This window comes from Pelobates fuscus, chromosome 11, assembly GCF_036172605.1.
Source record: "Pelobates fuscus isolate aPelFus1 chromosome 11, aPelFus1.pri, whole genome shotgun sequence".
Taxonomy (NCBI): Eukaryota; Metazoa; Chordata; class Amphibia; order Anura; family Pelobatidae; genus Pelobates; species Pelobates fuscus.
Window position 1 is genome coordinate 10139708 of NC_086327.1, and position 21279 is coordinate 10160986.

Sequence of the window (21279 nt, forward strand, 5' to 3'; positions counted from 1 at the left end):
ACCACTGATTGGCGCTCCAAACACTGTAGAGACTCCCACAGCTGCGGCTGCCACAAGCATTTCGTGTTCCTTGCTTTTATTCTACAAGGAGGTAAAAGAAGGGATCAGTCAGCACGTGAGGAAATCTCTGAATCCAGCCATTATATGGCTTCTAAGTCTAGCTATTACCAATGGGATTATGGGAAATGGGTAGCTAAGCTATACAGCATTTTATTTTAACTAATTAAACTTTATTTTTTTATAATGTCTGCCTATAAATAAATCTAACTAATTATGCTTGGAAAATAAAGTAATTAAACATGAGCCCACAATACAAATAACTGCATCAGTGAGCAATAAACACCATCTTCTTTATTGACGTTAACCATCTCTGGTCTGGTTTTCAGACTCCTTCACTTACTGAATCTCCTTCCCCATCCCATCTATACATCCACACAAGGCATCTTCCATTAATCTGCTGCACAGCCCCCCTGCGCCCTTCATCTCCCTCGCCCACCTTCCTTTGACACAGTGATCCTGCATGTTTTCTGCTAGATTGAGTTTTGCTCTGATATTGTAAAGTCAATGTGTGCTACACTGCTGAATATGTTGGTGCTATGTAAGTGACACACCTCATAATCACCAGTGACAGAGGACCTCATCCGCCCAAGGTACGCCGCTATCATGCTGGAAAGATGGACAAATGGACCCTGTATGGACAAGACCACAATCATCTCCAGGTAACAGCATTAAAGACACACTTTATAATCTTACTTCATGGCGCAAAATTTCTCTTAAAGTCCTTTTGCATTGGAAATCTTTAAACCTCCTCAAGCCTTGCTCTCATTCCAGTTATGGAATGTCTACTTACCACCTTTCCAAGAAACATCGTGCTTCCAGCTGCCAGGGTACATGTCAAACCCACCACTTTGGCCCCAAAGTTCTTGATTGTGAGGTATTCTTCCAAAATTACACCAGTGAGAATCGTCTTCATTTCAGGGATACCAGAACCTGTCGGTGCAGAAATAATGTATACAATTAAAGGAGAAGAGAACCTTCACTAGAACAACACAGGGGCTGAGAACCTTCACGAGAACAACACAGGGGCTGAGAACCTTCACAGGAACAACGCAGGGGCCGAGAACCTTCACAAGAACAACGCAGGGGCCGAGAACCTTCACGAGAACAACACAGGGGCTGAGAACCTTCACGAGAACAACACAGGGGCTGAGAACCTTCACTAGAACAAGGCAGGGGCTGAGAACCTTCACGAGAACAAGGCAGGGACTGAGAACCTTCACGAGAACAACACAGGGGCTGAGAACCTTCACTAGAACAAGGCAGGGGATGAGAACCTTCACTAGATTAATGCAGGGGCTGAGAACCTTCACTAGAACAACACAGGGGCTGAGAACCTTCACTAGAACAACACGGGGCAAAGAACCTTCACTAGAACAACACAGGGCTGAGAACCTTCACTAGAATAAGGCAGGGGCTGAGAACCTTCACTAGAACAAGGCAGGGGCTGAGAACCTTCACTAGAACAAGGCAGGGGCTGAGAACCTTCACTAGAACAAGGCAGGGGCTGAGAACCTTCACTAGAACAAGGCAGGGGCTGAGAACCTTCACTAGAACAACACAGGGGCTGAGAACCTTCACTAGAACAACACAGGGGCTGAGAACCTTCACTAGAACAAGGCAGGGGCTGAGAACCTTCACTAGAACAAGGCAGGGATTGAGAACCTTCAATAGAACAAGGCAGGGACTGAGAACCTTCACTAGAACAAGGCAGGGATTGAGAACCTTCAATAGAACAAGGCAGGGACTGAAAACCTTCACTAGAACAACACAGGGGCTGAGAACCTTCACTAGAACAAGGCAGGGGCTGAGAACCTTCACTAGAACAACACAGGAACTGAGAACCTTCACTAGAACAACGCAGGGGCTGAGAACCTTCACTAGAACAACGCAGGGGCTGAGAACCTCCACTAGAACAACACGGGCTGAGAACCTTCACTAGAACAACGCAGGGGCTGAGAACCTTCACTAGAACAAGGCAGGGGCTGAGAACCTTCACTAGAACAAGGCAGGGACTGAGAACCTTCACTAGAACAAGGCAGGGGCTGAGAACCTTCACTAGAACAAGGCAGGGGCTGAGAACCTTTATTAGAACAAGGCAGGGGCTGAGAACCTTCATTAGAACAAGGCAGGGGCTGAGAACGAGCAGTGAGACAATGCATTCCTGGAGCGAGAACTGTTTAATACAAGGGGAATCTCACCTCCAGAATGAGGAGTGATGCTTTGTGCAAAACCAGTAGAAAAAGCAACCAAGGCAATAGGGTAGACGGTCCAAGAGAGATATCTGAGCAACATATTGCCTTTCAGCTCCTGCTGCAGCCATCTGTGAGCTTAGGAGGAAACAGAGACTATTAAAAGTTACATATAACCGGGGAGTAGCCATAAAGCAGGGGTGACATACATTGAGTAGCCATATGACACAGGGTGACATACAGTTAGTAGCCATATAGCAGTGGGTGACATACAGTGAGTAGCCATACAGCAGTGGATGACATACATTGAGTAGCCATACAGCAGTGGATGACATACAGTGAGTAGCCATACAGCAGTGGATGACATACAGTGAGTAGCCATACAGCAGTGGGTGATGTCAGGGTATTTATATCGGCAGACATTTTGTGCTATGATAGAAATGAAAATGCATATTGTCAGAGTCACTCTGAACAGAGCAGACTCCATTTTGTTATTTTCAAGCTAACAAAAGACACAAGATTTCTATCCCTTCTGTAAAACTAACCACTTTGCCAGAGCTAAGGAATGCATGGTATATACAAATCAAGTGATAAGAAATGAGGGGGATGGACAGACTGTCTAAATGCTAATGGAATAGAATTAATTCTAAACCCAGAGATTTGTGACAGAGAAGATTAAATAATTTAATTTTACTTTCGATATTGTATAAGATCCCATTGTAATGTAGAGGTCATATTTAGTTTATAACTGTCATATTAGAAATTATAGCAGAATTAGCCAGACACATAGTCTGAAGAAAGCCCAAAGAAACTCTTTGAACTGACGGAAAACTTAAATTATAAGTAACCATAAAGATAAGCTAAATGACGTCAAAATAGCCACCAGGAAAAGTTAACTCTTTCCTGGATAGGAATGTTTAGTGGGACGAGACTACCCTCTATAGACCAAATACTTAAATTGCTATCTGGAAGGTAACCACACCTCCAGTTTTCTATTGTACTATCACCTAGTGACGAACAGAGAATTTTTCCCTTTAAAAAAAATTAAGACAAAGGGAAGAGAAAAAGAAAAAAAATGGAGCAAAGGAGTAAGCAAGGGGAGAAGAAAAACAAGGAGTCAGAAAGAAGCAAGTGAGTCAGAGCGAGAAAGAGACCCATGACAAACATTCCTTGACACTTAGCTACCTGAGAACATCTGATGAGAATGTCTACTCAACTGGTAATTATACTGGTTTCATTTAATTAACCTTAATTAATTAAAAAAAATTCTAATAGCATGATATATGACTGGATAAATCACAATCAGATTTCGATATTTAGAAATCTTAGTTAACTAAGAAGTATATAGTTATAACCATTCCATTCTGCAGATGGAATTAAAATAATTATGTATTTATGTGATTTATCACATATTAGCATATTGTGATATTTATCCAGGTGTATTGATTTGCTCTAAAATAAGATAAAATATCTGTTTAGGCAAGTTAAAATTCAGCTTATAGAACATGGTAGATTACTCTTATTGGATGGTTCCAGGAAATGACTAATGAGCTGGTTTAAATGTTATTTTATTTAAAATTACATGAGAATAGATCTTAATAACCTAGGAGGTCTAGCCAGCATTGAAAGGGTTATTCTAACTGTTAGCTAAGTTTTATGGCCTTATGCTGCAAGCTGTGTGAAAGAAAGTTTCTCTGTGAAGCCCATCATAAATCATTGTTTTGACAATTGGCTGTGTTAACCATTGGAATGTATTGCCATATTGTATTGCATACTCATGTTATACTGAATATTCATTGATTGTTATCACGCATGTTACATATTATTATTATTAAAATTGTCACAATAAATTGTATCTATTTTTATAACAAATTGTGATTTTATTTATATGGAATACATTTCACTTACACGATAACGATGGGGATCTGAGAATTGAAATAGTGGCAATTCTCAACTGTTATTATCCCATAAATATCCCCACAGTGACATACATTGAGTAGCCATATAACAGAGGGTGATATACAGTTGTAGCCATATAACACAGGGTGACATACATTGAGTAGCCATATAGCAGTGGATGACATACAGTGAGTAGCCATATAATAGTGGCTGACATACAGTGAGTAGCCATATAGCAGTGGGTGACATACAGTGAGTAGCCATATAATAGTGGCTGACATACAGTGAGTAGCCATATAGCAGTGGGTGACATACAGTGAGTAGCCATACAGCAGGGGTGGCATACATTGAGTAGCCATACAGCAGGGGTGACATACATTGAGTAGTCATATAACGGAGGGTGATATACAGTTAGTAGCCATATAACACAGGGTGACATACAGTGAGTAGCCATATAGCAGTTGGTTACATACAGTTAGCAGCCATATAACAGGGGGGACATACATTGAGTAGCCATATAGCAGAGGGTGATATACAGTTACTAGCCATATACGTAACAGTGGGCGACATACAGCGAGTAGTCATATAACAGGGGGTTACAATAAGTCTGGGCCAAGTCCAACCGAAGGTAATTTGTTTTCAGGGGACCTGTAATGATGTCAGGACTGGGAGTTCCTCCCAGCTAAAACTGAGAACCACGTAGGAGAGGCAAAGAGGAAGGAGTGCGGACTGGTAGAAGCTCCCAACAGCCTCAGACAGCTGATTGGACCCCAGAAAAGCCCACTCCTGCTCCAAAAGATAGGAAACAGTAGGGTGGCTAAAAATGTATATTTTGCATGTGTCTGAATGTGTGTCTGTTCATATGTCTGTATGTGTGTGTGTCTGTGTTTCTGTGAATGTGTCTGTTTATGTGTCTCTGTATCCGTCTGTGTATGCTTCTGTATCTGTGTCTGTATGTTTTTGTATATGTGTGTCTGTGTATGTGCCTGTGTGTGTGTCTGTATATATGTGTGCCTGCATGTGCGTCTGTGTAGCTGTTTGTGTATCTGTGTGTCTGTGTATCTGAATGTGTGTCATTCTGTGACTATGTATTTGCATGTGTGTTAGTGTGCGTGCCTATTTGCATGGGCGTCAGTGAATCTGTATGTGTGTGTATTTGCATGTGTGTCAGTGTCTGTGTTTGTATCTGTGAATCTGTATGTGTATATCTGTATGTGTTAGTGTGTGTATCTGTGTATTTACATCAGCGTCAGTGTGTGGATCTGTGCGTCTGTGTATCTTTTAGCAAACTTAAACAGTACATAAAAATACACAGCACTACACACAAAATCACTCCTACATTCCTACTCCTTCATCCCATACATACATACTCCATACAAACACATGCTTACATTCAAACAACTGTTAATGCTAAATGCAACCATGCAAGAATGAGCGAATGGTAGATCCCCAGCTGGCAAAGGATTGTGGAAGTTGTACAACAGATGTGAATTTACTTTTTGGTCATCCTTGCAAGAGGAGGAGGGGGGGCGGCAAAAACATTCTTGCTCCATGGTCCTGTGTTCGTTAGTTCTGCCACTGGACAGGGGTGACTTTCTTCCTGTCAGGAAGGTTTTCCCACGAGGTAACGGCCCCAATCTCCCATTAATTGTATTTATTGTTTCAGAAATCTCTGGTAAATACAGACAGGTTCTGTGTGGCTGCAAATCCTTGGCGCCAATGGTTTATTTATGACACTCATCAGTGCCAAAACCCAGTCGCCTGTCACCAAACTGTCCTGAGTTATAAATGATTACTCTGTATAGAATATTGAGATTTCATGGTCTGTGCCAAGCTGGGGCAATCTATAATTAGCAGGTAATAACTGCAGGTGTAATCTAACTCACAGAGGGGTGTAGGTAAAGGCTGGGCCGTATGAAATAACACATAATTCATACATTACTTCAACCCAGGTCACCTATGCCGTGCCAGATATTTATACAATTTTAGAAATTTAACCCCTAACTTGGTCTGCTTCTTCCACCGAATAATTATGGTTTCTAAATATTTTACACAAAAGTGTTGTCCCCCTAACCCTTTGTGTGATACTGGATTAAGTATGTTTGATTTTGCAAACATCGATGCGATCTGAGATAACGTAACACACCATTATCCTGTCACAATTATAGAAATAATACAAAATGTACTAAATTCATAATAACATATATGTTTATCTATATAAAGCATTGATCATTTGGCTCCCTTATTCAGAGAGCTTTACATAGATTAGTAAAAACGCAGTCATAAGTAAAGTAATAATGCAGCTTGAAAAAAAATTGAATATCTAATTTTAGGTTACAGTAGCGGAATTGAAAACCTTGCTTTAAGGATCACTATAGGGTCAGGAACACGAACATGTATTCCAGACCCTATAATGCTAAAAACACCAATTGTCCCCCCTTGCCTCCCTAAATATGGTAAAATCTCCCAAAAGAAAGCATTGGATTGGCTGAGTGTAACGAGTATATACCCCTACACGCAGGATCCAGCCTAACAGAAGACAGTACAGAGGAGAGATACGTCTACCGGACCTTAGAGTGGCCGGACTCGACGTAATAGGATAAGACAGAGTCAGGAACGATCCGAGGTCAAGGGCACAAAGAGACAGCGTAAACGAAAACTAGCCGGGGACTGGTACACAGGAATCAGCAAGCCGGCAAACAGTACAGAATAGGATAAAGCGAAAACGAAGTCAGAATACAAAGCCAAGGTCAAATACGGAGAAACACAACTGAACACAACAAGCACTAAAGGGAACTGTAGCAGAAACCACGATAGGGCAAGGAACTAAGGGAAAAGGGTAAGTATAAGTAGCCTTCAAACTAATGTGATTGGCTCCTGTCACTTCCACTCCCCCAACAGGTAAGTGTATGGGGTGATTGGCATGACAGGAGCCAATGGGAGCCTTTTTGCAATTTAGGCTCCCACTGTCTCTTTAAGAGCGCGCCCGAGATTCGCGGCGCGCTCTTAGCTGCAGGCGGGACACGTGACCGCTTCTCGCGGTCACTGCCCGCCTTCCTGTCTGAACAGTCGGACGAGCCGCGCGCGGCTCGTGCAGCCGCAGGACCGCGCGCGGCTTGAAGAGAGGACCGCGTCCGGCCCCCGGATAAGGTAAGTACCGCTACAGTACCCCCCCCTGAGGACACGCCCTCCGGGCGGGCAGGACCAGGCCTGGCAGGAAAACGCGAATGGAAAGAACGTACAAGGCGGGGAGCATGAACAGCATCCGCAGAAATCCAACTGCGCTCCTCAGGCCCATAACCCTTCCAATGTACCAAGTACTGAAGCCGACCCCTGAGAAAACGAGAGTCAATAACAGCAGATACTTCGAACTCCTCATGACCCTCCACAGAGACAGGAGGGGGAGGGGGAGTATGCCGGGTATAGCGGTTGCGTACGTAAGGCTTCAACAAAGAGGTGTGAAATACATTGGGTATACGCAGATTCTTAGGCAGACCCAAGGCATAAGAAACGGGATTAACCTTATGTATAATGCGATAAGGACCAATGAAGCGGGGAGCCAATTTCATAGAAGGCACCCGGAGGCGAATATTCCGTGTGGAAAGCAAAACCCTGTCCCCCACAACATAGGAAGGAGCCGCTCTGCGATGCTTGTCAGCCTGAGCCTTCTGGCGGGCAGCAGAGTCCACCAAAGAACGCTGAACCTGCTCCCAAGTATTACGCAAACCAGCCAAATGCTCATCCAGAACTGGCATGCCCTGTGAGGAGAATGCAGCCGGAAGAACAACGGGATGCTGGCCATAGACAACGTAAAAAGGGCTTTTGCCGGAAGAATCATGAGTGGCATTATTCCGAGCAAATTCAGCCCAAGGAAGCAGGTCAGACCAATTGTCCTGATGGTGAGACACAAAACAACGGAGGTACTGCTCAAGAGACTGGTTGGCACGTTCAGCAGCTCCATTAGACTGGGGATGGTAAGCGGAAGAAAATGAGAGGGAAATACCCATCTCCGAACAAAAGGCTTTCCAGAACCTGGAAACAAATTGGCTACCCCTATCGGATACAATAGATAAGGGAATACCATGTAATCGAAACACTTCTCTAGCGAAGATAAGAGCCAATTCCTTGGAAGTGGGCAACTTGCGAAGAGACACAAAGTGAGCCATTTTGGAAAACCGATCTACTATCATTAGGATGACTGTGTTACCATTCGAAGGGGGTAATTCAACAATAAAATCCATTGATAGATTAGACCAAGGTCTCTCGGGAACGGGCAACGGATGCAACAGCCCACAAGGAACTCTACGAGAAGTTTTCATACATGCACAAGTAGTACAAGCACTTATATAGTCAGTAACATCCTTACGTAAGGTATCCCACCAGAAATACCGAGAAACGGCTGACACTGTTTTGGAAATACCAGGATGTCCAGCAGTCTTAGTATCGTGATAAAGTGACAGAATATCCCGTCTCTCGGGAATGTCAACGAACAATTTATCATTAGGCCTCTCGCTGGGTGCCATGCCTTGTTTCGCTTGTATGGCCTGCAAGAGGGACGAGGAAATAGACAATATAGTAGTTGCTATTATCCTGTCTGGGGGAATGACAGGAGTGACATCAATCTCCTGTTTGTCAATAGTCTCGAATTGTCTGGACAGAGCGTCCGCTTTGGTGTTCCGGTCACCTGGCCTATAGGTGATTATATAATTAAAATGAGACAAGAACAGTGACCACCTAGCCTGCCTTGAAGACAATCTTTTAGCTTCGCTAAGGTAGGATAGGTTCTTATGATCTGTAAATATGAGAATAGGATCCTTAGTTCCTTCTAGCAAATGTCTCCATTCTTTGAGTGCTAAAATGATAGCAAGGAGTTCGCGATTACCCACATCATAATTCCTCTCTGCCTTGGACATTTGTTTAGAAAAGAAGCCACAAGGATGCAATGGCTTGTCAGGAGACTCTCTTTGGGATAAGACAGCACCTACCCCTATATCGGAAGCATCAACCTCAAGTATATATGGCAATGAGGGGACAGGATGCTGTAAAATAGGGGCAGAGGCGAACGTAGTTTTAAGAAAGTCAAAAGCCTGAAGTGCCTCAGTAGACCAGACACGTGTATTGCCATCCTTTTTAGTCATACGAGTAATAGGCGCTACTATAGACGAAAAACCTTTGATAAAACGTCTATAATAATTAGAGAAACCCAGAAAACGCTGGATGGCTTTCAGACCTTGCGGCAGAGGCCATTCTATGACTGCAGCGAGCTTCTGGGGATCCATCCGAAAACCCTCGGCGGAAATCAAATACCCTAGAAACTGGACCTCGGACTGGTCGAATAGACATTTTTCTAATTTGCAATAAAGACCATTAGCAAGAAGGGTCTTCAGAACTGTCGTAACATGTCTGTGATGAGTGTGAATGTCTGTAGAATATATTAAAATGTCATCCAAGTACACAATAACAAATGAGTGAATAAAGTCCCTTAAGACATCATTAATAAATTCTTGGAACACTGCTGGGGCATTGCAAAGCCCAAATGGCATGACGGTATACTCATAATGACCTGACCGAGTGTTAAAGGCTGTCTTCCATTCGTGGTCCTTTTTAATACGTATCAAATTGTATGCTCCTCTAAGATCTAATTTGGTGAATACCGTAGCATGTTTGAGCCTGTCAAACAATTCTGTTATTAGAGGTATAGGGTAAGCATTTTTGATGGTGATCTTGTTAAGACCTCTATAATCAATGCAAGGTCTTAAATCACCTTCTTTCTTTGATACAAAGAAGAACCCCGCTCCAGCCGGAGAAGAGGATCTTCTAATAAATCCCTTGTCTAATGACTCTTTAATGTATTCCTCCATGACACGGTTTTCTTGAACCGATAGGGGGTACACCCTGCCCTTAGGAGGTATAGTACCAGGCAACAAATCAATAGCACAATCGTAGGGTCTGTGAGGCGGTAATTTGTCAGCTTCTCTTTTATCAAAGACAGTCTTTAAAGTTAAATACTGAGAGGGTATTGTCGTAGATAAAGGAGGAACAGTAGGAACGTTAATAGAATTCACAGGCGTGACTTCAATAGTACATGACTCATGGCAGGCTTCACTCCATGATTTTATCTGCCCTGTCTCCCAGTCAAAAATGGGATTGTGGGCACGTAACCATGGATACCCTAACACCAACTGTGAAGAGGGAGAGGTGATGACCTGGAACCGAATGGTTTCATAGTGTAGAACCCCTGTGTACATGTGTAGCGGTGCAGTCTCGTGAGTAACAACAGGAGATATCAATGGTCTACCATCTATGGCCTCAACGGCCAAGGGTATCTCCTTCTCTCTGATGGGAATATTGTTTCTCTTTACAAAACCAGAGTCTATAAAGTTCTCGGCTGCCCCAGAATCAACCAGGGCGTCTATGTTTTCAACTATACAACTCTCTCCCATATGTAAAGAAACAGGGAGAAGCAATCGGTTAGGAGGCAATGTAGGAGACTTAGAAATCACACCCAAGGCCAGTCCCCTATAAGGTCTTAGGTGCGAGAGTTTTCCGGGAGCAGAGGACACTCCTTTACCATATGGTCTCTCTTACCACAATATAGGCAGAGTCCCTCCCTTCTCCTATGTAATTTCTCAGTATCTGAGAGTTTGGCAACCCCTAATTTCATAGGTTCCTCTTCAGATACTTTAACACTCTCCGGTATATTAACTCTGGGTTGAATAGGTGTAACAAAACGTCTATTCCTGTTCTTAGTATAGAGCCTGTCACGAATCCTATTATCTATATCGATGAGGTAGTCAATAAGGTCCTCTAAGGCAATAGGAAGCTCCTTAGCTGCTACCTCATCCAATATAGAGTCTGATAAACCTTCCATGAAGGCCGTAGTTAACCCATTATTGGTCCAATCGACCTGTGAGGCAAGGGTACGAAACTGTATAGCGTAATCAGCCACAGACCTAGAACCCTGTTTAACCCTCATTAATGCTCTAGCGGCATTCTTAGACCTTTTCATAGTATCAAAAGTTCTGCGAAAAGCTGTTAGGAAACTGTGAAAGTTATGCACCATAGGTCCATTAGCCTCCCAAATAGGGTTTGCCCATTCAAGTGCTTTGTCGGTAAGTTGGTGCATAAAGAATCCAACTTTAGACCTCTCTGTGGGAAATGAACGTGGATACATTTCAAAATGAAACTCTATTTGGTTAATGAACCCTCTGCATGTCTTAGAATCCCCTCCATACCTAGGAGGAGGCGTTAAATGTGCTGTAGCGTTAGGCATAGTCGATACTTCAGGAAGCAGGGGTGCAGGAGGGTTAGGTGCGGTTGCTGGAATGGTTCTAGTTAAGAGCGTCTGGAGAGCCTGAGCTATTTGATCCATACGGTGATCCTGCTCTACAAATCTAGCCTCATGGGTCGCCATCTGTTGAGCTAAATCTGCGGGGTCCATGGCCCTATCGTAATGTAACGAGTATATACCCCTACACGCAGGATCCAGCCTAACAGAAGACAGTACAGAGGAGAGATACGTCTACCGGACCTTAGAGTGGCCGGACTCGACGTAATAGGATAAGACAGAGTCAGGAACGATCCGAGGTCAAGGGCACAAAGAGACAGCGTAAACGAAAACTAGCCGGGGACTGGTACACAGGAATCAGCAAGCCGGCAAACAGTACAGAATAGGATAAAGCGAAAACGAAGTCAGAATACAAAGCCAAGGTCAAATACGGAGAAACACAACTGAACACAACAAGCACTAAAGGGAACTGTAGCAGAAACCACGATAGGGCAAGGAACTAAGGGAAAAGGGTAAGTATAAGTAGCCTTCAAACTAATGTGATTGGCTCCTGTCACTTCCACTCCCCCAACAGGTAAGTGTATGGGGTGATTGGCATGACAGGAGCCAATGGGAGCCTTTTTGCAATTTAGGCTCCCACTGTCTCTTTAAGAGCGCGCCCGAGATTCGCGGCGCGCTCTTAGCTGCAGGCGGGACACGTGACCGCTTCTCGCGGTCACTGCCCGCCTTCCTGTCTGAACAGTCGGACGAGCCGCGCGCGGCTCGTGCAGCCGCAGGACCGCGCGCGGCTTGAAGAGAGGACCGCGTCCGGCCCCCGGATAAGGTAAGTACCGCTACACTGAGATTTTGAATGATGATGATCTCAGGCAAGGAGGCGGGCTGGAGGAGGAGCCAAACACTGCTCTGGCCAATCATTGAATCTATGCATATCTATGAGGAAAGTTCGGTGTCTGCATGCAGAGGGTCGAGACACTGAATGTCAGTCACATTGTGCAGCACTGCCCCAGGAAGCACCTCTAGCAGCCATCTGAGGAGTGGCCAGTGGAGGTGTACCTAGGCTGCATTTTCTCTGAAAAAAACAGTGTTTACTGGAAACAGCCTGAAGGGAATGATTATGACTCACCAGAACGAATGCTATAAGCTGTATACTATAGTTGTAGTTTTTCTGGTAACTATAGTGTCCCTTTAATATTTAGCCATATTCATTTAGTCATATTTGTAATTCCCTTTGAATTCCTGGCATTCCACACATTAGTGGTTAACCTCCGACTCAAGGAACGTTTCACCTTGATTATTTTTGTCTGCTCGGTACTACGGCTCATTTTTACTCCAACTCTTTCCTGTTTGCAAATCCCATCATTTTCAACCAACCATTGCCTGCATGCTGAGTGAGGATGCTAAGAGTTGCCCTGTTCATTACCAATTAATTAACAGATGGTAATTATATTTGAACACAAAGCTCTCGTTACAATAATTCAATCTAATCGGAATTAAATAAATTCTAATTTCTCATTTTCTACCAATTAGAGCAATGCCTCCCCTTCCCCCCGCTGCCAGCATTCACTGTAAGAAAGTCATCGACAGTAACATGTCATGTCTCGCTGCCCCTGGATAACACCAATTACACTTATATAACCAGGCGCCCAAATATATATAGAATGAGGACATCACAATGTTAATAGGTGTCTCACCCTGGACACAACACAAAGACAGGGCAATGAGCCACCCATAGGTGGCGCTATGGGTAAGCTGATTAAACAGCTCGATCTCCGTATAAGAGATGTATAGAAACTAATGGAACAAACTTGTGCTATCACAATACAGATTTATCACACTCGGGGTTATACACTTAGGGTGAACTAAACAGTGAACTGCAGTGACGTGAAATCAGAATGGAAAAATTCACTCTGAATTAGACATGCTATTCACAAGGAATAGTTTCCAATAATTAATTTATGCAACATATTAAATAAACGTCAAATAAACATAATTCAAAATAAATGTAAATTACATCATATCCCTCCACGCACTCTGGACCAGAGAGCAGTCTGTCCCGTAGAACATGCAGAAAGCTCTCTCTTCTTGCATTGAAGGCCGAGTATGTGAGGTTTGAGTGGTTAGTGATGGCGGTGCCAAGCTGGCACTGTGGGAACGTAATCCAGCACTCACCACGCACGCAGTGACAGTGTAGCTCAGCCCATGCGGTCCGAGACATGGGGAGGCTTAAGGTAGATGGGCTCACACTGCGTGAGTGTAAGGAAGCTGGTGTAATTATCTTCCTTTCTGAAGTGAAGTAATGAGTGACCTAACGCAGAGATTGCTGGGAGATAAGCTAACTATTGTATGTCTCCACAGCGTATGTTGGAGATATATAAATATAATAATAATGATACTCACCGTTCAGCATCCGGGAGACGGTGAAATCCATGGTAAAACTGATCATTGCCATGATAACGCCAAGAGCAAAGAGGAAATACCAATCATCACCAACGCGGAAAAGGACTTGTTTAATGCCTCCTAGACACACTGAGGGAAAAGGGATTAATTTGGGGATTAGTTATCAAAGCCCTCGTAGGAAGGAAGAACAACATGGCTACAAGGTGATGGCCAATCAGCAATGATAACATGACGGACAGCAGCCAATCAGACAAGGAACTGTCGCTCTGTCCAACCCTCTAGGTTCCAGACAAGTGAGGAATGATACGGAGCTGATACAGTACTCACTGAGTGCACACTTACCATGCCACTGACACACACCATATACAGTCATCTCATAAAGTGAACCATTACCAAACCTACCACCCCGAACTCACACTCTGCTGCAATTTAAACTTATACTCAATCAGTCTACTTTAATTAAATCTCCTGGCACAAACACCACTCAATCACGCACCCACCCTCACTTAGTCTTCACTTACTAAATCAAGCACTCCTGCTGATATATCACACCTGGCCAGTGTCACACAACACAACTAATATACACACATTCCACACGTCGCCTAACATCTATCAGCTATGTAAATACCTCACTAGCCAAAGTAGCTACAAAAGAATTTAGCGCGGAAAAGTGATGTATATGGCTTAGCTTAACAGCTCATAGCTTTACATACTTATAGTCATGCCTAATCTGTATCTCACGCACTAGACACGCAGACTTAACTATTAAGCATACCACTCATCTGACTCCATGCATTTGATAACAAAACACTGTGCTGCTATATTATTGCCATGCCTTGTCGGAATATGTGGAGATATTATGTGTGCTCCTGCTGTTGTGACGAAGCACGCTTGCTTGTTATAGTATGCGCAGCCAAAATAAAGAATTATAAAAAAAATTACACACGTCACCACACTACCACACACTACACTCGCTTCCTCACACTACATCAAATAAATACACGTAATATTTCTATACATTCAGCCTTACTAACTGCTTCATGACATACCAACCGCCACTAACACACAGCGCTCACTGACACACTCAATACATTACCTGTCATACACCATAGCCACTAACATACACACAATGCTCAGCATACCCACTGAAACACACACCAAATTCACTAGCATGCACTATACCAGTTAACATACACATATAACTTCCTACAATGGGGGAACGCAGTGCAAAATTCTGAACTAGGGACTGCCCTTCTATAAGTGGGACTCTTGAGAAATATGGAGGATTAAAAATACCATCAGATCTGTCAAAATATCACAAAGTGGTAAGTTTGTTCAGAAACCATTAAAACTAAATCCTGAGGTATGAGGAAAATAAATTGAATTGTATCTACACCCCTACAAATAACGGCACAGTATTCATCCCCGTATCATTAATTGCACCTTTAACAAAGCGCCGTGTTTTGGGCCAAGGACGAAACACATCTTTTCGAAGCAGCGTTTTCTCGTTTTCCGTCTGTTCAATCACAAACGTCTCCATGGTGATTCTGTTCACAGAGGAGAACAAGTCGTTTTTCATCTGATGCCACACAATTGCTCAAAATGAATCACACGTTGCAAACTTCTAATGTTCAATAAGTTAATATGAGACACGTTTTCTAAATATTATTTGCATCTACCTGCACCAAGTTCACAGCTTTGAACCGACCTAGGGCAAACAATGTACCTGTTCTAGTAATATGTAGATTTATACAAACATTAATTATATTTTATAAATATTGTGCACTGACTGAGTGCCGGTAATATTATTAGAGCAATTTGCAATTCCCTGTATAGTACAAAGCTTACATTTTGCATGACCCAGCCGCCTTCTCCCCAGATATCAGCAATCTATATGTACAAGCTATGGGAATCATTATCATTTCTGTATTAATGTCACACATGCGTTATGTGACTTACATGGCATTTCTGCTGTAAGACTAAGACACGTAAAGATTGTCTCTGAAACATTTCCACCTCTCCCCTTTTCCTATTTTCTGTACATTATGAGCAAATTGCTGAAAACATTTTTTTTTTACATAATTATACTTTTTAGGCATCCCGGCCTGAATCAATCCACACATTTGCTGGCTTTGCAGACTGTTACACAGGTATCTCCTGCACTTTACTTTGTTCCAGACAGGATTCCCGGGGAGGGTAATATAACCAAATGGATTTAGTGTCTAAGCACAATGTGATACAGGGAACTAACATGGGTGCAGGGGATGTAGGTACTGACACTGATAGGGTTATTTAACTCGTGTAAACAGACAGGAAAATGCAGGGTAAAAACTGGGGCTTCTACAACTTGCAATATTGTAACTTGGAGAAAGGCCATATTTAAAGGGACATGCAGCTCTTATAAACAAATGACATCACAGTGTCGTTGGAACATTGGCCACACATCCAACTCAACATTTTAAATATAAAGATTATGGTGCCATGCTAGAGCTTCCTAGAAAATACTCAAACAGTTCAGATGCTGTTATATATGTTATAATACATACTATTAATGTCTTCGGATGAGAAATAAATAATGAAAAAAATATAAACATAAAACGTAGGAGCTATGATTAACATGTTGGGAGTTGTGCGTGCTGGGATTTGTTAAACAGTGTGTTTTAACCATGGCCTTTTAAAAGTATGGGCCTAATTTATCCTGATATTTCAGGCCGGCATGTCAGCAAAGCCCAACTGATTAGTCAGATCTCCTAAACAAACTGTGTGCGCAGTCTGAGGGAGGTCATCTTACCCACAACTAATCTCAATTGTTCTATAAATGTCCACAGCGGACGAATACATCCAGGGCGAAGCCAAAACGTTCACAGGACCCCGTCCCAATCTCTTCTGTAAAGTAGTGGCTGGGCCTAAAACATTGGTTCTATTTCAGATTTATTTTACAATGGTGGACGTAGGTCACCCCTCCACTAAAGCCTTCTTGCTGATGTTCTATATGTAATTTGGACACCTGCTTAATGGAAAAATGTCCCCAGCAAGCTAGGTTTTCAGTTCTGTATGTTGGCATAAAATGAGAAATTCCCTTTGAAATCCCCCCCACCCCCCAAAAAAAATCACATTTCAATGAACAACCCTGATGCTCTAATTGCAAAGCATCATTGGAGCTGTAGTCCTATAATAGCTGGGGGTCTACAATTTGTCTCCCTTTCCAATAATACTAATTAAAAGCGTGTGTGTTTAGAATAGGCAAGAATCGGCATACATGTACGAAAATAATACAATCTAGAGATGTTTTTCATGAGGAAGATGTATTTTTTTTTCCTTCAAATTAAGATCCTCAATTGTTTGAATGATATCATTCATCCAAAAAGATGACATTTAAGTACATTACCAGCTGGGCTGAGTATCTCTTCCAGGCACAACAACATTAAAAATCCATAATTTGTTTTGTGTTGAGTTTCCAGAAGAATATTCCATCTTAGTGGCTGGAGACATGGACGTACAGGGGATCAACAATTGACTTCAAATTAGCAAAATCCTTAAGCCGGAATTTCTTAACCCCTTGATTGGGACCTGTGCCATTTTAGGTGGTCCAAAGTGCTTCCAATGAACCCGATACATCCGTCCATCCACAGGTAATAACACACAATACATTGGTTTCTGTAGACAGGTCTGTACATCTCAGATGTCTGTAGGTACAGAATTCCCATACTTCACCCCAAAAATCCAGCTCCCTGTTATTTACTTCACTATTAGGGGGGGGGGGGGCAAAAAGAGAGGCAGGATGCACGTCTCTCACTCTATAACTCTATAAATAAAATAAAATATTAAAAACATAAATCAAAATATATACAGGCACCTGTAGGCAGCTGCCCACTCTGTCTATAGGGGAATCCGGCTGTGCCTTCCCCAGGCTAAGGCGACTCTCCGACACTGGTAACAGTTTCCAAGCTAATACCATATACATTAATTGAACTGCTCTAAAAATAGGTTAAGAATTATTGCCGTAAACAAATATCGATACAACTGATGAATTTTATGAATTTCTAAAAGGCCTGATTTCTCATCTCATCTTAGCGACCCATCATTCTATAATTTGTTGTCCTCCTACCGTTGGCACCTGTCAAACCCACCTGTATGGTCTCTGATTTTGGGAATGGGGTCGTGGTCCACTTTGGGAAGCTCTTTATTCCGAGTTATCGTTGGGATTTCATGACCAGCCAGCAACCTGTGAGTGAGTCTCCTCCATCCACTGGCTGTGAATGCAAACTGTGAGTGAGCCACAGGTTACCCATGCTCCCTCCCCTGCACACAGACACACAGGGTTATTAGTACTATTAAAATGTCCTTGACAAGTCAGGTAGAACCACCCTCAGGCTTCTTGTGTTTAGAATAAAAATGAGCTGCAGGTGAAAGTGAATTCCTGTTCACTCACCTTTATTATGACAATCTCCTCTCAGCTCTGCTCTACCTCAGCCCTATCACCATCATCACATGCCAATCCCCTCTCACATAGCTATCAGGTGTCCCTATTTACACGAGAAAGTCCCTCTACTCAATCCAAATCCCTTTCACCTCTTTTCTTGGAGCTCCTCATTACTGGGGTGTCTGCAACAAAACGTACACAGAGCTATTCACTAGACAGTGACTTGTTAAGTATCACATACAAGGCCAAACTATCTAAACTGAAACCATTCTCTAAATCAGCAAAGTTTTCAATTAGTCTATGTTGGCTGAAAATGTTAAATACATTTGATTTCCTGACAATTCAAACTTTTACGAATAACCCTGTATAGTGTCTTTCAACTGCAATATATACCTTTAGTCAGCCTGTGTAAATAAGACGCTTTGATCTTGTTCTAAATAGCATTTTCAGTTCCAGTAATGATTATCAGTGGGTCATGAAATCGCCTGAAATGTTGAGAAACAGCCGCGGCCACCCCTCCATCCAGACCCCTAAAATGTAGAAATCCTTTGAAGAGCCATTTGACAGGTTGGGAGGAACGCTCTTAGTTGATGGCGAACGTTTCCTTGAACCTCTGTCAGTCACAGGTGAGACGAGAAAGTCATTAGGAATACCAGGTAATGGGTTTTCCGCAGCTTTTGAAGAGTTAATCCCAATATTTACACATGAGGGTTAAATATAATTGGGATGGGATTAAAGAGTCTGGTTTCTAGAGAGCTCCAGAAAAAGTCAATCATTATTTAATGTTTCCTTTTGGTTTTTTTAATACTTCCAACTTATTTTTAGCATTTATATAGTGCCAACAGCTATATGAAATTTTGTACCAGGAAAACTTAAAGTTGAGCAAAGCCCTGCTCAAAAAAGCTTGCAATCTATGAGAGGTGGGCTTATATACACCGTTAGGTGTCTTACCCAAGGACACGTACTGGTAAGGTGGCCTGACTGGGATTTAAACCGGGATTTCCCAGTACTAAGGCTGTGACATTACCACCATGCAAACAAGCCATTAGGGACACCACTAAAGACCCCATGTGAGGACAACAGTCAACTGTTGGCATCTTCACAATCTGACCTTTCCAAAAAGGTACATCATGGTTTCCTCCACCATAGGGGACAACAGAAACGATACCAGGGCAGGAGATGTGATCTCTGGTAGGTGCTCTTGGGAAGGTAGTGCCAACTCAAGATGAACATGGCCTCCTGACTCTTAAACACGTCCTGGGTGCACTTTCCTGAGAAGCACTGTACGAGCTGGAACCAGTTACACAAGACCAAAGATCCAGTGTTAGAATCCACAACCAAGACTATCCAACGCTCCACACCACAAATTATCTTATAGACTTATGGTCGTACTCGTAATGTATAAATACTGGATACCTGGAAGAAACAGAGTCAGTGGAGGGAATAACAAAAAAGGGCTATGGGTCACTTCAGGGACTGGAAAGTAACAGTCCAGGGATTGAAGTGTCGGTGGATGGAAGTGTCGGTGGATGGAAGTGGGAGGGATGGAAGTGTCAGTGCATGGAAGTGTCTGGGCATGGAAGTGTCAGGGGATGGAAGTGTCAGGGGATGGAAGTGTCAGGGGATGGAAGTGTTGGTGGATGGTAGTGCTGGGGGATGGAAGTGTCGGGGGATGGAGGTGTCAAGGGATGGAAATGTCAGGCGATGGTAGTGTTGGTGGATGATAGTGTCGGGGCATGGAAGTGTCAGAGGATGGTAGTGTCGGTGGATGGTAGTGTCGGTGGATGGTAGTGTCGGGGGATGGACGTGTCGTGGATGGAAGTGTCGGTGGATGGAAGTGTCTGGGCACGGAAGTGTCAGGATGGAAATGAAAGGTGTGACAATTAACAGAATAGTGACAGTGTGATATTATTTTTAGTGTGATAATAATGATATCAGAAGGGGTAGGTAGTATTACACAGTGTGATTATAATGATATCAGAAAGGGTAGGTAGTATTACACACACTGTATGATTATAATGATATCAGAAGGGGTAGGTACTATTACACACTGTATGATTATAACGATATCAGGAGGGGTAGGTATTATTACACACTGTGTGATTATAATAATATCAGCAGGGTAGGTAGTATTACACACTGTATGATTATAATGATATCAGGAGGGGTAGGTATTATTACACACTGTATGATTATAATGATATCAGAAGGGGTAGGTAGTATTACACACTGTATGATTATAATGATATCAGGAGGGGTAGTTAGTATTACACACTGTATGATTATAATGATATCAGAAGGGGTAGGTAGTATTACACACTGTATGATTATAATGATATCAGGAGGGGTAGTTAGTATTACACACTGTATGATTATAATGATATCAGAAAGGGTAGGTAGTATTACACACACTGTATGATTATAATGATATCAGAAGGGGTAGGTATTATTACACACTGTATGATTATAATGATATCAGGAGGGGTAGGTACTATTACACACTGTATCATTATAACGATATCAGGAGGGGTAGGTACTATTACACACTGTATGATTATAACGATATCAGGAGGGGTAGGTATTATTACACACTGTGTGATTATAATAATATCAGCAGGGTAGGTAGTATTACACACTGTATGATTATAATGATATCAGGAGGGGTAGTTAGTATTACACACTGTATGATTATAATGATATCAGGAGGGGTAGGTAGTCTTACACACTGTAGGATTATAATGATATTAGCAGCTGGTGTAATATGCACACCGTGAGTTTCTGTGTTTATATCCATGTGCCTCTGGGGTGTTGTGTCAATAAGATTCTCTGTTGTGAAAACATTTAATAAAAGTGATTACAAACCAGCTATAACAAGCAGGTGGCATCTCTTCCCTTCCTTTAGGATAAAAACAAATCTAAACATTTTGTTAAACAGTTTTTTAGATTTGATACTGGAAATGTTTGAGTTAATAAGCACTTTTTATTACAATTCCACTTAGTACTAGAATGGGAGGGGGTGGGGA

General features: G+C 42.5%; 1 protein-coding gene across 1 annotated transcript in view; it reads right to left on the bottom strand.

Moving 5' to 3' along the window:
• Positions 1–18175, bottom strand: part of LOC134577876 (chloride channel protein ClC-Kb-like) — a 30211-nt gene extending 12036 nt beyond the window's left edge. Inside the window, exons 1-7 of the mRNA XM_063436789.1 lie at positions 17964–18175; positions 15277–15380; positions 13834–13962; positions 2259–2387; positions 851–990; positions 612–689; positions 3–81 (exon numbers count right to left, since the gene is read on the bottom strand). Coding sequence (XP_063292859.1) covers positions 3–81; positions 612–689; positions 851–990; positions 2259–2387; positions 13834–13962; positions 15277–15373 — 652 coding nt within the window. The 5' untranslated portion in view covers positions 15374–15380; positions 17964–18175. The remainder of the gene's footprint in view (positions 1–2; positions 82–611; positions 690–850; positions 991–2258; positions 2388–13833; positions 13963–15276; positions 15381–17963) is intronic.
• Positions 18176–21279: the final 3104 nt, after the last annotated feature.